This window comes from Harpia harpyja, chromosome 12 (assembly GCF_026419915.1).
Source record: "Harpia harpyja isolate bHarHar1 chromosome 12, bHarHar1 primary haplotype, whole genome shotgun sequence".
Taxonomy (NCBI): Eukaryota; Metazoa; Chordata; class Aves; order Accipitriformes; family Accipitridae; genus Harpia; species Harpia harpyja.
Window position 1 is genome coordinate 32,176,772 of NC_068951.1, and position 14,229 is coordinate 32,191,000.

Here is a 14,229-nt window from a genome sequence, read left to right on the forward strand (position 1 = left end):
AGACAACAGAGACCATCTTTTGTGCCTCCCGGGGGACTGCCTGACCCCAAATCATCCCATGACCCACTCATGCACCATCTGTAATGGTTTGCAGCAGGTACCTGGGGGCACATCCACAAGTTACCAAGGAAGGAGACTCGGAGATGTCTGCTGTTGCATTCTGTTGCACAGTATGGGGAGACCCCTCATCTTTTCTGGAGGAGAAGGGGGGAAAAGGCAGGTGTTAAATGCCCAAAGCAGCCTCAAACAGCTGACTGCATCCTTTCCAGTTATCCAGATCTCTGCAGCATCAGGGAATATTAAAAGAAAACAAAACAACAGCCCCAGAAATGAAAGCAGGTGAGGTCATTTTCAAAACATGACAGTCATGACAAAATACAGCTATTACAACTCTTCTGTAGTGATTTTAGGTATGTAATAGGAAAATTGAAAAGTTCTGAAGAGGCAATGGCCAGAAATCTGACCTTCCTGAGGCTTGCTGAATCGAATTCCCCCTTTTGAGATTTGCTCGTCAGTATTTTTCTTGTGAGCACAGCATTTACCGAATAACAATATCTACAGCAGTTCATTGCTGTCTGTTCTTCACAAGGAGCTTGCTTTCAGTATTTCCCACAGGAAATGGGAATCTTTTAACTATTGTCTGCTGAAACTCTGCAGTGTGGAGTGCAACCAGCATCTCTCAAGTTTCACTAGTCTACCTCCATCACACCAATACAGAGACCACAACACAGAATGAGAAATTACTTTATTTATTGCAGATGGTAAAATAATTCAGCCAAGCACATCGGAGCTTCAGAAAGGCAGTCAGAGTGTCAGGAACTGGCTCTTATTGGATACTACAAAGCTCTGAAAGAGGCCAGAACTAAGGGAAGAAAAAAAAAAAAAAAACAAACCCAGCAGAAAAGTTCCACTTCTAGACAGGCTATAGCAGCAAGGAAAGACCTCAGCTACATCCACACTGCTGGTCTGGCCCAGGTTCAGGGTCTGGTTTGTATATTATCCCTTATCTACATGCAAGCATGTTTTTTAGACGTGGCCCTGGCCTGAGCTCTGGGCTGTCTGGAGAGGAAACGACTGTGAGCACTGATGAGCCTAACCTCTCATTTTACGTAGTGTGGACAAGCTAGGCATGGTCTAGGTTGAGCTTCCTACAGTTCAGTCCACCATCAAATGTCCTCAGCTCATCTCTTTCTAAAGGCTGTGCACCATCAGAACAAGCACCAGCCACAGGCAGCACATCACCAAGCAAGTCTGAGAGAAACCCCCAGACCAAAGGTTAGCCATTGAGCACAGCCAGTCCTCCAAGCCAGGGACAAGCACTGTGCTGGGTAGCTGCCAGGGAGATCTCTTTGGGTTCCTGACTGGCTTGCTTGTTAACACAACAAAAATGAGATTAAGTGGTGCAAAAAGCAACTGTTACAGTCTAGGGAGCAAAACCAGAGCAGTATTTCTCCCAAAGAGTAACAGGGTTAAACCAGGAGAAAAAAAAAAAAAGAAAAATCAAACCCAACACGTTAGTTTGTACGTCTTTTAAAAGACACAGTCAGAACCCAACACCACCTCATACGCAATGCTCATGCCTGCAGAGATGAAATCTGGTTCAGTGCTTCTCCCAGGGAGTGCAGGGATGAAGCATCATGTGAGGAACTCTCACACTGCTGATCTACATGCTCCAGACCATGGTATACAGATAGCACCCAGTCGAGTAGATAATAGGTCATTTCAAGCACAGTATTCTCTATCTAGTGGCAGATATACATAGAAGTATAGTGTATGGGAACTGACAGAGTGATTCTACTATTAGATATGGTGCATTTACGTGGAATCCTTCCAAGGCAGCTCCACAGAAGCTGTGAACACTCGGTGCATCATGCAGCTGCACCCGACCATGAGATATGCCTCATTCAGCCTGCTGCTGCGAGGCTTAGTGGAAAAAGAGGAGACTTTTGCAGCGTGTGACCATGGGCTTTGGAAAACCAGGTAAGCCCAGCTCAAATCTCCAGGTGTCCTACTGCCCTCCAAGTCCCCGGGATGAAGATGCTGGCTGTAGATTTGTGGGTCAGGACCGAGGTGCTCAGAGGGCTGTGCTCTCAGATCTGGTCTTGGCAGTGGGCTAAACTGAGCACCTGTCCTCACACTTCTGCACCAAACACCGTTTCTGGGGTGTTTCCAGCCAGCAGGAGAGAGACTGAGGGCTTCTGCCTCTCTTCTCCCTGACAAGGAAGTTTCAATCCCCTCCAAACCTCTCCTGAGCACTGACACCACCCAAAACCCTTCAGAGACAAACAAAATGAGAGATGTGGGATTCAGCTCCCTCCCACCTCTGCTACAACTGTATCCATTGAACTGAGTGCACTTTTCTGGACCAAACCAATGGGAATACCCAGACTCTGTGGCATGGCAGAGGCACACATAGCATGGGCTTTTCTGGCTGTGCTTGCAGCCCTGCCACATGCTCTGAGCTCTGCTTAAAGCCTGGCATAGGCTTCCTGCAAGGAGCCTCTTCCCTGCTTGCATCATATGTCCTTAATGCTACTGGTGGTGATAAGGTCCCCAGGATGCTAACACACTCTGCCAAGAATGAAGTTTCTTTCAAACTTGCTGAGATTTGAACCTTTTTGATGTGTGAAGGAATCAAATACTCTGCCAGAGTCACCCGAACAGCTCCTGGGGTTTGTTTGCCTAAGTGCTTGGTGTGCTGCAGCTACAACACCGGGTAAGGCACTGGGCATCCCTGTGTGCCGAGCAGCAGGCGCCAAGTTGCTACTGTCCCAGTTCATTCAGGACAGGCATTCCTCAAATTTGGGCACTGTGAGGAGGCGACAGGGAGAGGCTGGTGAGGGGTCATCCCACACGGGTCTCAACATGGCCCCCCACCAGAAGGAAGCAAAGAAAGAGAAATGCAGCCCACGCTGATTTTCAGCTCTGGGATACTTTGCATGGCAGGGCATTTAGTCGTATAAATATAGTCAGAGAGGAGAGGGACAGCTTCCCCAGACAAAGAACATGAAATACGTGATTCTTTTTTAGGACAGAAAGGTCTCGGACTGTCTGCTGCAAAAGACTTGTGACATTTTGAGTTGAGCCAGGTAAGACTTTTGGCTCCCTAAGGCCACTTTTTTTAGGAAAGCTGCTTCAGTCTTTAGTTACACAAGTTCTTTTCTCTATGAACTGCTCAGGGGACTTACAAAGTCCCTCTCTCAAACTCTCTCGAGAAGGTTGCATTTTACAAAAATATAAAATAAATCATCATGATAATACAGAAAGTCCCCAGAACTCTTCAGAAGCAGGAAACTGTAAACAGCAACATCCTGTGTTTCAGTAAATAATTAAAATGCAGAACAGAAACACCAGCAAAGCAGATGTTAGGTGCAGATTCCTGTAATATGAATTTGGTTGAAGCTCCCACTTGTTACCCACACGGCCATTCCTCACCCCTGCCACCAGTGATACTCCTATGGGAAAAATGAAGTCTTCTGCTAGATACTGTGCTGGCTGCATTTTTCAGCACATACGTACTCTGTGGCAGGCCAGCTACTGCTAAAACCAAGGGCAGAGAATCCTTCTCTCAAAAACAAAAGCACTTGCAAAAACCTTTCTCTGTGTCACAAAATAGCTGCAAGACGGGGCAGATGAAGGACAAAGAATTAAGAGCAGGTTGTAGTCCTGGAAGACAGGAACAAGTGAACTGGTTATCAGAAACGCTGGTGGTGTGTAAGGGAACACTGCCTGGAGTGCTCACAGGATATTCATTTTTGCAACTATGCCTGGTGCTAAGAAATTACAGGGTTCGTTCCCTATAATTTTATCAATACGTTGCCACACCTAATGTGATTTATGATTTTTGCTTGTGATTATCTAAAGCAGTAGCTCCTGGAGTGCTATGAATACATTGGTCTCCCATTCCATTAAAACCGAGAATGATGTTTCCAGCCTGTATATTTTAAGAGGAAAATTCACAAATATGCACAACCAAACTTGGAAGACAGTGTAAAGGAATTGTGTTGTTTAAGATTTTTAATCCTGTAATATTTGAACACCTGATGCCCATGTTAACTCTCAGAGCCAGCTGAACTGCAATTTCACAGCTGTCACAGCCACCTCATAGACCCCATTGACAGCAGGCACAGCAATCCCATTATTTTGCCCCACCAGCTCTGGCTCCTACTTCTGAGTTTAATGGCAGACACTGCTGGCAATACACAGCTGAACAGCTGCTGCTTGCAGCGTCCAGCTCACCAGCACACTGCAAGCTTCTTTCCGTGCATTTTTTCAGCATGCATTGACTTAGGTGCATATCAACAGTGCTAAACCAGACAGGCATTGAACCTCTCCAGGCAGGGTTTTGTAGGCAGACTTATTTTTGTGCTGCCAAGAGCCTATTGAACCCCCAACCACTTACTGCAGGGTTTCCCCCTTCTCACTCTTGGACGTGGCTGTCCTCTTTATAGCTCTATGCACTAACCGAATTCCCCTTGCTTACCTGCCTCAGTATTTATCATACCAGACCCGCTGTGGCATTCAAACACCTGACTGGAGATGCCTCAGCAGCAAAATTCTGTGGGGAGATGATCTGCTACACAGTAGTAAGTGATTACAAACAGGCACCAAAAACTCCCAGGTAAGCCGCAGGAACAGATAGAGATGTTTTCATGAAGCTAGCTAAGCAGAAGGAAGGATATTATCTATCTATTATCAGCAGACCTAGTCAAACAGACCTCAGAAATCTATTATAGTGAAACATTTTCCTTCTGATTATTTCAGTTTTGATCATGGGATACAAAATTTTAAACTAAATAGAAGTCAAAATTTGTATGGCAGTGTAACCATTGGCTCCCACCACAATGCCCACATTCCCATGAAGGTTTTCACAGAAGTGCAAAACCAGCTTAGAGCCAGACACCAAATTAAAAGCTAAGTTTCCTTGATTTCTTCCTCACCCAAGACCCTCCTCCTTCCCCCATGCCCTGTAACACCTATGGTCTTTTTTTTTATAAGGGTTGAATACTCCTTTGGCCACTTGTTGGATGTCAGAGGGTTTTATTTTTCCCAAAATCAAAGCTGAGCCCTTTTGCTCTGTACCAGGCGAGAAGTCCTTGTGTTTGTTGAGAGGAGCTGTTACAAGTTATCTTGTAGCAGAAGGTACCACGCAAATCAGCAGGGGAGTATAACTTATAACATGTACCATGAACATCCTAAACATCTCTGAACAGATGAGCTATTGAGAAGTTGCTGCTTTAATTTCGTCAGTATTTTTGGAAGTTGAGCAAGATCCTATGAATCAGGTATTCTCTCCTCATAGTAAAAAGGACCACGTGAAAACTTCACATATTCTCTTTACAGTCCTTTGAGATCTGGGAAGAAAACCAGAAAATGGTCGATTTGGTTCCACTTTAATCCTTTAAGCAGCACTAAAAGGACCTCCAAGCAGACAAATATTTTCTTGTAACACTCTTGAGGGGCCTACACCATTTTGAAGAGGAAAAAGAGAAAAGTGCTGTCTTTGGCAATGACTGTGAAGGGGTTGTGACATCCTCAGCACAACGTCTCTTTGACATAGAGCCAAGAGGTTTAGCGGGGACAAAACAGAGGAGGGCAGTGGGGACAAGCAGAGTGCAGGGGCTCTGCCAGGAAGAAAGAACTGAAGAGGCTTTAACATGCTGCTCTTGAGCAGTGTTTTGCAAAGGTCCTATCTTCTAATCCCATCTTCTGATGAGACTGCAGTATAAGAACGGGAGAGCAACCAAAGAACAGACCCCAAAGACGAGATAAATACCCTCCCCTCGCCACCACCAACAGCACACATCCTTGACAAAGTGCAGGGGGGCAGCTGAGAGGTCCCATACTGGCAGCATGTCCTCCCTGCAGAGCTGCACTGCAAAGCCCTCCTGCCCACAAGGCCACCCTGCAATAGCTGTCTCGGCACACTGCTTGCTGTCCCCTTGTGCACATCTGGCTCCAGCTGGGGACCCCTCCCCATGGGATTTCTACCAGGGGTGACAGCACATCCATGAAGGTGACTACCACCTTCCAGGAGAGCTCACCGAGACCAATAAAAAGCACCTCGCTGGCTCCCCTCCACCTTTGCTTCCTGCGTGGAGCAATTCTGCTTCTCCAGAAGTCACTGGCTGCTCTGAGCACACCACGAGCTGCTCAGAACAATTTCTGGCCCCTCTCTGAGTCTTTGGAAAGTACCTGCTGTATCACTGGCTGTTTCTGCAAATAGATCTATACCAAGTCACGTGGCTTTCCTTACTTGGCTTCAGGTCTTTCTGCCAACACGACAAATTTGGGCTCCCATCTCAAAGGTGAAGGCAGATGAGATTTGTCCACCCTGTCATAGCAGGAGTTCAGTTATTCCTCAGCAAACATAGTACAAGGAAAGAGAAAGAGCGTGCAGTTGTCCAAACGCAAGGATTCTGCAGAGCCTGCACATAGGATGAAACACTCCTGCAAGACATTACCCTATGACAGCTTAGGCAAAGCTCTGTCACAATATCACCCAGCTAACACCAGAGTGAAAGGAAAGCTGCTTACGCCAGCATTGATCCACAACCATGAAGGGGCACAGCACGCTGCTGCCTGTGATCAGGAGGGTAGCCAGCACATTTTGCCCAAATGTGCCCCCTTCCAACCCAAAGGGAAGAAACCTGCTGTTTCATTACTGCCTATTAGTAATGATGAGCACTGGGTACAGTGAGTTTTTTACCTTTGTGCTGCATTGCAAGCATTAACATTGGCGAGACTCCTATCTGATAACTGCAGTCCGTTTACCAGCTGTTTGATACATGTGGAACCAATGAAGAAAAGTAAAGCAACATGTGCAATGCTCCTGATGAACGATCTCTTTGAACCCAGGAGCTCTGGCTGGCTGGAACTTAGACCCTGCTCACCAAAATCCATCCAGATACAGCACTCAATAGATGATGCTTCCATGGCCCATGCCCTCCCCTCCCTTCCATGCCTCAACTCATTTCAGACAGTTTCCCTCATCCCCTTCTAAAAATAGAATTTTTTCTACATACCTGGTTGCAGGATATTTGTTTGAATTTTTTTTTTTTCTTTTGGCACCCTCCCCAAAACCCAGGACCATGTCTGAGAAACCAGGTTTCCAGCATGGTGCTGCAGAGACCAGAGGATTTCAGGGTTGTTCCTCAAGCTTCTGTAATTAGTGAGATTTGGGAGGTGGGGCCGTATCACTTTGGGCTGCGAATACAAAGCCAGAAATGAAAGAGCAAAGAGCAGCTTGTGTGAGAGGCCTTTCATTCAAAAGGGAGGAGTAAGCCCCAGTGAATGCCTTCAGCATATCATCGATGCAAAATCCTGAGGCCACCAATTAGCCTGGGCATGGGGAGAGGGGCAAGCAGAGCAGACAGGACTGTAGTCCTGTGCACCAGCAGGTGCATTCCAAACAGCCCCAAAAGAGGAGAGCTCCTGGGTAAAACACAGCCTAATGACCATTATTTCCAAGAACACAAGTAACATATCTGTAAACATCACTCCCCCAACCAGGCATTAGCTGAAGAAAAAGCAGCTTTGGAGAGAGAGACTAATTACATAGCTCTCAACAGCTGGACTTTGATCATAATTACAGTGCCTTCTTCATCTTATATTAGTGACTTTCAACAGCAGCTAGGTGGGCACTTCTTGGAAGGTGGAAATCCCGCTCATTTCAGATAGCTCATTTTATGACTCAGAGCTAGCCTCGGTTTTCTGCAGCACAGGATGAGCTGCCACAGTACCATCCAAACAAGTAATTCGCGGGGGTTAGCGACTTGGCACTTCAATGCAGGTGCTTCTGTCCTTACAGCAGCACCTTCCCTTGCCCAGGAGCCAGAGCACTGAGCCTGCTTTATCACTGATTTCAAGCGTTTCATGCAAATTCCTTTCATAAAGAAAGCAGAAGTAGAAAAAACTTTGAGGTTTTTGCTCAACTCTGTTATTGCTGAATTTTAACATCTCTTAGCTCTTTCTGTTTAAGAAGAAGAAAGATGAGCACATGCAGGATATACCTTTCCAACCTCACTTCAGACATTCACATGCTACATTTGCATCCCTGACTTCTGCACAAGGATGTATGTCCCCGTCAGTGCCCGGTGCCCCTCTGCCCCTCTCTCAGCTGGGCTGCAGCTCCAGCACTGAACTCCAGTGTCCGCAGCAAAAAGTGGGGCTGTGAAGGAGGACACTGCTGTCCTGTGCCCCAGCTGAGTTGTCTGTACTTTTGTGTGATGCAGCGGGTGCTTTGCTTTGATATCTACAAGAAATAAGTAGCCTAAACAAGAGAGCTGGCCTGTTGAGACAGAGGCTGGAGTGACCTAAACAATAACAGACAGCACTGGGAGTCTGGGCACCCAGCTATTTTTCCTCATCTGTGGCACTGAATTACTGCATTGGTTTGAACATACCATAGCAGCAGCACATAGTTTCACTGCCGTGAAATGACAGTTAGTAGTATACAAGCATTATAATGGCATATTAGTTAACGCTCCCAAGTGTGATCTGTGTTCACCTCTTGACAGAGGAAATGTTTTAGCTGGCTCCCGCATTGTCTGCCTGCTGGACACCCCCAAAGTGAAGAGATTAATAGATGAAGCAACGGCAGAGGGTAAATCTAAGCCACAAATCTTAGAGCTAACTGGGATTTATAATTGCTTCCCCCTCCACGCTGACCTACAGGGAAATCTGTGTCACACACACACACCCACTCACCCCCCACTCCTTTTTAACAGGGCTTCAAACACTTTTCACTATTGTTATTTTGCCAGCATGCCTCAGCTCAACGTTATCACTTTGTTTAGATTGTTACTAGATGTAATTTTAAAGTTGCAGAGAAGAACACTGGTTTAAGCTAAAGAAAACACTTTGACCACATCAAAGCAAAAGTGTTTCAAACTGTGTAAAATAAATGTAATTATGAAACTATTCAATTTTGTTAAATCAGTCACACAAATGTCACCCAGCACATAATGAATATCCAATCAATGGAGCTTAAAGCTGAAGACCACCTATGTCTTCAGACTGAGAAAAGTATCTCTGGGACCAGCTTTTAGCTGATTTTGAGCTGTAGCAGAGCACAGCCACTAGTAACTGGACAAATGCCACTCTCGGCTCATGTAAACAGACGCGCATAGCAGCTGAGAGACATTATTACTCTAAGCTACATCTCGACCAGGTTTTGACTGAGGGGTGTCACAAACTCTATCTGCCCCAACCTGTCCTGAGGCTTCCCACACTGCAATGGTCACTTAAAAACTTAGCACACTGCTAAGGCATGTGGCAAGGAACAGCATTTCTAGTGAAAGGCCTGACTTGCTGGAGGATGCAGATTTGAAGGGCAGAAAGGCCCATTTAAAAAGCTCTACAGAATACAGCCAAGGGAATTTTTTTTCTTTAATTCCTGCTCCAGCTGGGGTTTTTTGCCTGAGCCACAGCACCAATTTTATGAACCTGTTCTTTGGCATGGGATGGGGTGTGACTGGCAAGAGTTCACAGGGGCTGGAGAGCTGTCCCAGAGCTTAGGTACACTTCCCAGCGCATCTTTACGCTTTCCAGTTTGATTATTTTTTTAAATTTTCTATTTGGGAATTTGCCTGGCTGTGGCTTCCAGCCACTGAAACTTATTTGTCTGCTAAAGACCCTACCGCTGTCAGCCCGAATCCACCTTCCCGGGCGGGCACTGCTCTTGTACTGCTCTTCTCCTGGACACACGTACATCCCTGCCAGGGTCAGCGGGGCTGGGTGGATTTGCAGGAGATCAGAGTATGGCTGCGTGTGCCCAGCCAGCCCTGGGGCTCGTGTTGTGGAAGGTCTTGCTGGGGAAACCAATACCCCCAGCTTCATTCCATGTTCCTCTGCCACGGCAGCGCAGCCAAGGACTGTGCGCTATTTCCCAGCTCCCCTTCTCTCCTTCCCCTCCGCTGGCCCCAAACGCAGCCCCTTGTCGCTGCCAGGTCTCCACAGTCCTCCCCAGGATCTTCGCACAGTGGTGGCACGGACCACCCAGCAGATTAAGGGGGGATAACCCCCCCCCCCCCCCCAAACATTGCAACAAATCATGGTAGTGGGAAAAAAAAAAAAAAAAAAAGAAGAGATCACAAAGCTGCCTGTAATGCCGTGGGCTGGGTGACAGCGGCCAAGCCCTTTCTTCAACGGGCAGCTATGCAACACAAGCAGCCTTCCCCAGCACCCTGCAGAGGATGCAGGGTTAATAGTTAACCCTTCCGGGGACCGAATGCCTTTGTGAGACAACAGTCAGGGCTTTTTCAAAACACAGCCAGAAACTAGCCTTAAAGCAGCTCGACAAGTGACTCTGCTCGGAGGATTTCACCTCTCTGATCTTTACGACTGGAAAAATACCATCTACATGTCATTTACATGCTTAAATATAGTATCTTCTATTGGGAGAAACAAACAAACTGACAATGTGATACTGTGATACCTCGTGCGGACATGCTCTTTTATCTGCTGGAAAGTTATAAAACTCAGTGTAACAACAAAGCTAAAATAAGAGTGGTTGTCAGGCTCTGAGGTTGGCTGTTAGACAGAATGAAAAAAATATTCTTGGAAAAGTGCTCTCTCTTGGAAGGCAGTTTTTTTCTTCTCTGAATCTTTTAAATTATTTATTTGTCCTTTAAATTCCAAGATCTCAGAGCTTAGTAGTTAAGCTCATATTCTTTCCAGGAGCTTTTTCATTTAAAGGAACAAATAAACACACTATAGAAAGTTAAAGCAATTCCTGCACTACCCAAAGCACTGAGTAACCTTCTGCTCAAAAACACAGGGAAAAGATACTATCAGTTTTCATGTTATTTATCAAATTTTTTTTTCTCTAATGCCAAAGAGGAAAAGGGAGATATCTTAAACGGATGCCTATAATTAAACAGTAACCTGTTAGAAAGCCAAAAATAATAATAAGCTCCACTGAGCATGAAGAGAGCGGCACATTTTTTCCGCGTGCAGCCCAGCTGCCACCGGACGATAGCAGAAAAGTTAACAATTACACAAGACACTCAGATCAAACCTGCGATAGGAGAGAGTTACGTCACGCTCAGAGACTCACCGCTGGATGCAGGGATCAGGGTAGTACTGCAAGGTGGTGAAAGGTGCTGGTTCAAAATTCATTTCCTTCGAGCCCCTCTTTGGGTACAAACCAAAATAAAATAAATAAATAGATATAAAGCCAGCAGGCTAAAAGCAATAATGTCAAGTGGTACACGAGGTACAACTTTAGAGATTTATTTTACACTTGCGAATGGGTGGGATCTCCCAGGGACTTGGCCAATGGGATTCATCAAGTGACCTGAGCATCACCACCAGTCCCTCCTCGCCAGCTGGGCATCTTCTGCATGGATATTTTCCCCTCCTCTCAACATCCTTAATAAACTTTGGTGTACGCCAGCCACACTTGTTGTTGGGAGCTCATCTGGGGCATCTCTGAACTTCTGATCTCGCCCGTCATTGGTTGCCTTCCCGCCTGACTTCACAGTTTAATTTTGGCAGCTCTTGCAATTTTGCAAACTGCTGTGGCCACTGGTCATCCTCGTCTCCAGATGGCCGGAGTTTCCTCTGCTGGGTGCAGCGTCCGTGCTGAATTTTGTCATGCTTTAAAAGCCTTCCTTGTCAACTCTGTGGCTAGTACCTGCGTAAAGTTGCCTGGGGAAATTTTCAGTCTCTCTCGCGCCACAGTTCAAACAGTCTGTTGTGGTCACAGTTTCAAAAGCTGAATGACAAAATATGGGGAAATTCCTCAATTAAAATTAACTCTGAACTTTTGCTCCTCTGCCTCCCCTTCCTGCCCTCCTCCCCCCAAAGAAAACTATCAATCAGATGTAATTGTTAATGTTTTCCTCTATATCTTTTGGTCTTTTTTTTTTTCCAAAAGAATTGAGATTATATAGAAATCTTTCATTGTTTTGGTGTTCTGTAAATAATATATACATTTTCCACATGAAAAACTCCAATATTTTCAAATATCTTGAGGAGAAAATAAAAGTGAGAAAAGAAAATACGAATCATATTTTAATCATATCTTTTTCAGGCCACTAAAGCTTAAAGAAACAAGAGTGAAGTGAAGTCCACCAAAACAAACTACCGATGATGAAAAGCAGATTTGATTTTCCTGAAGGAAAATAAAAGCCAGGAAGGAAGGCATCCTCCCCTCCCCCTTCCTTTTTTTTTTTTTTTCCTTTTTTTTTTTTTTTTTGAGTCACATAGAAAATCATTCAGGAAAGCAACCTGTTTTGTCCCCCTGCTTTCCCCCACCCCACGGCTCATCCAAATAGTACAGGCTGTAAACCTATCCTGGTTTTGTGGTTTTGGAGAATGAATGAAATATGAATCAGGAGCTAAATTAAAATGGATTCCAGCAGGAAAAAATAGCGTCCATGTATCTATGCACCAGTGGGATTGCATCTTCAAGCGGACGTATATGTTTGTGTGTACGAAGAGAGGGGAAGGGGCTGCCCTATAGCTCACCTATAGTGCATCTTTTGTGCTGATGTCAGCACAAATTTCAACCTCCCTAGCAAAAGCCAGGAGCCCTCTGAGACAGCAGTGATTGCCTCTTATTTTTCCCCTCTGTGTTTTCCTTGTAGGAAATTTTGGTTCGAAGAATGTCATGTGGAAACATTTTCTTTGCTGCCTGTGCCAGGGTGGCAGGGGAGCTATTTCAGACTTGACATTCTCCACCCACACTCAGCCTGATAGTTCCTAACATCTGTGAATTGTGAATCCTGTAAACTCGCAGGGCTGATCCCTGGCCAAGTCCAAGCAGCTTTAGCTACGATAAGTGGCATTTGCCAAGGAAGAGAGGCTGGAAGTGAAGGATGTGTTTATTAACTGAAGTTAAGGGCTCCCTCCCTGCTGGACACTGCTTCCCCTGCCTGGCCTGTGGAGGAGCAGTAATGCAAACCACCTTTCTTTTCTTAGGCTTAGCCCTGGAGTAAACATCAAGCCTTGTAGCCTGCATCATTGGCGAAGAAGTGTGGAAACGTCCCAACCAGGCTCTGCTGGGGAGGGGAGAGGGGAAATCACACCAGGGCTTGTGTACACACGATGCAGCCCAGGGAGCATGGCTGCAGAAAGGCTGCATCCCCTTCTGCAGCTGAGATCAGGGCTGTGCTTACCCCTGTGCAGCCACCTCTCCCGAGGCAGCAAATACCTCCAGGGAATGGGCAAGGAGGGCCAGGGGCCAGCACAAAATTGTGGTCCACACTGCTAGCCTGGCTCTGGTCCAGGCTTTGAGCATCCACCCTTTACCAAAGACACAGAGGGCAAGTCCTCTCCCTGCACAAGCCATTTGAGCAAGAGCTTGGGTTCATGCTCTCTTGCTCCAGGACTCAGTTTCAATCTGCACCCATGAGTGTGAGTATGGATAACCAGCCTGGCTGGGGAGGTGTACACACGCACCAGGCTGCTGGGCTGTGGGTACACTGCTGAGACCTCATGCTTGCTCCTAGAGACACACCAGAAGTTTTTTGGATATCCTCTACCATGCCTGTTGTGGGACTAGTTGTTACCTCTGCAGGCCTGGCTTCATGAAAGAGCAGCCATGCATTGTGTTCTCTCCCAACAGCCTGGAAGAGTTTGTCTTTCCTGATAGATTTCAGCCTAAAAGGCATAAACCTCATGCAAAAGAAATGCTGTGTGAAAACAGCTGTTCTTGTGAATCCTGCTCTACCTAGTTCTCCATGGGAGCTGGAGAAGAGTCTTTCCCAGCATGGCCTGGGTGCCAGGGCCAATGCATTGGGAGCAGGGGAAGGCTGGACAATTCCCACCCGGAGACTCACACTCAGCCTCCTGGTTTTGGCCGGTCTCCTCACCTGGCATATGCCCAGATAATGCTGTATGGCCAGACCACGCATCCCAAGAGCTTTGTGAAGTGCAATAGGCAGCTCCTGGAATTGATGCTGCTGGGCTGGCCTCTGCCTCCAAGGGTGAACCCAACCTCTGGTCTTATGCTACCTTAACTCTGCACAGCAGAGTACCCCTTGGTACCTCGGACACATTAAATATAAGTCTGTTACAGCCCAAACTACCAATCCTGTGATAGCTGCTTTTAGTGCTGAACACATCTAAACAGCACTGCAGTCAAGAAGAGGTAGTTAGTCTCCAGCTTGCAATTCACACCAAAAGAATAACTTCTCCTGAAAAACCATAATTAAATTAAAAAAGAAGCACCACATAATTATAATGAGAAGTAGTTGCTTGGAGCAGGGCGCTCTTCTCACT

The 14,229-nt window shown here is 46.2% G+C and overlaps 1 protein-coding gene across 2 annotated transcripts in view; it reads right to left on the bottom strand.

Annotated features, from left to right (window-relative positions):
- TP63 (tumor protein p63) overlaps positions 1-11,407 on the bottom strand; it is a 109,339-nt gene extending 97,932 nt beyond the window's left edge. Inside the window, exon 1 of one of the 2 annotated variants that reach the window (XM_052804491.1) lies at positions 11,060-11,392. In XM_052804491.1, the coding sequence (XP_052660451.1) occupies positions 11,060-11,121 (62 nt within the window). In that variant the 5' untranslated portion in view covers positions 11,122-11,392. Of the gene's footprint in view, positions 1-11,059 lie in introns of both variants that reach the window. The other variant, XM_052804493.1, reaches the window with a different exon arrangement.
- Between the last annotated feature and the right edge of the window lie 2,822 nt (positions 11,408-14,229).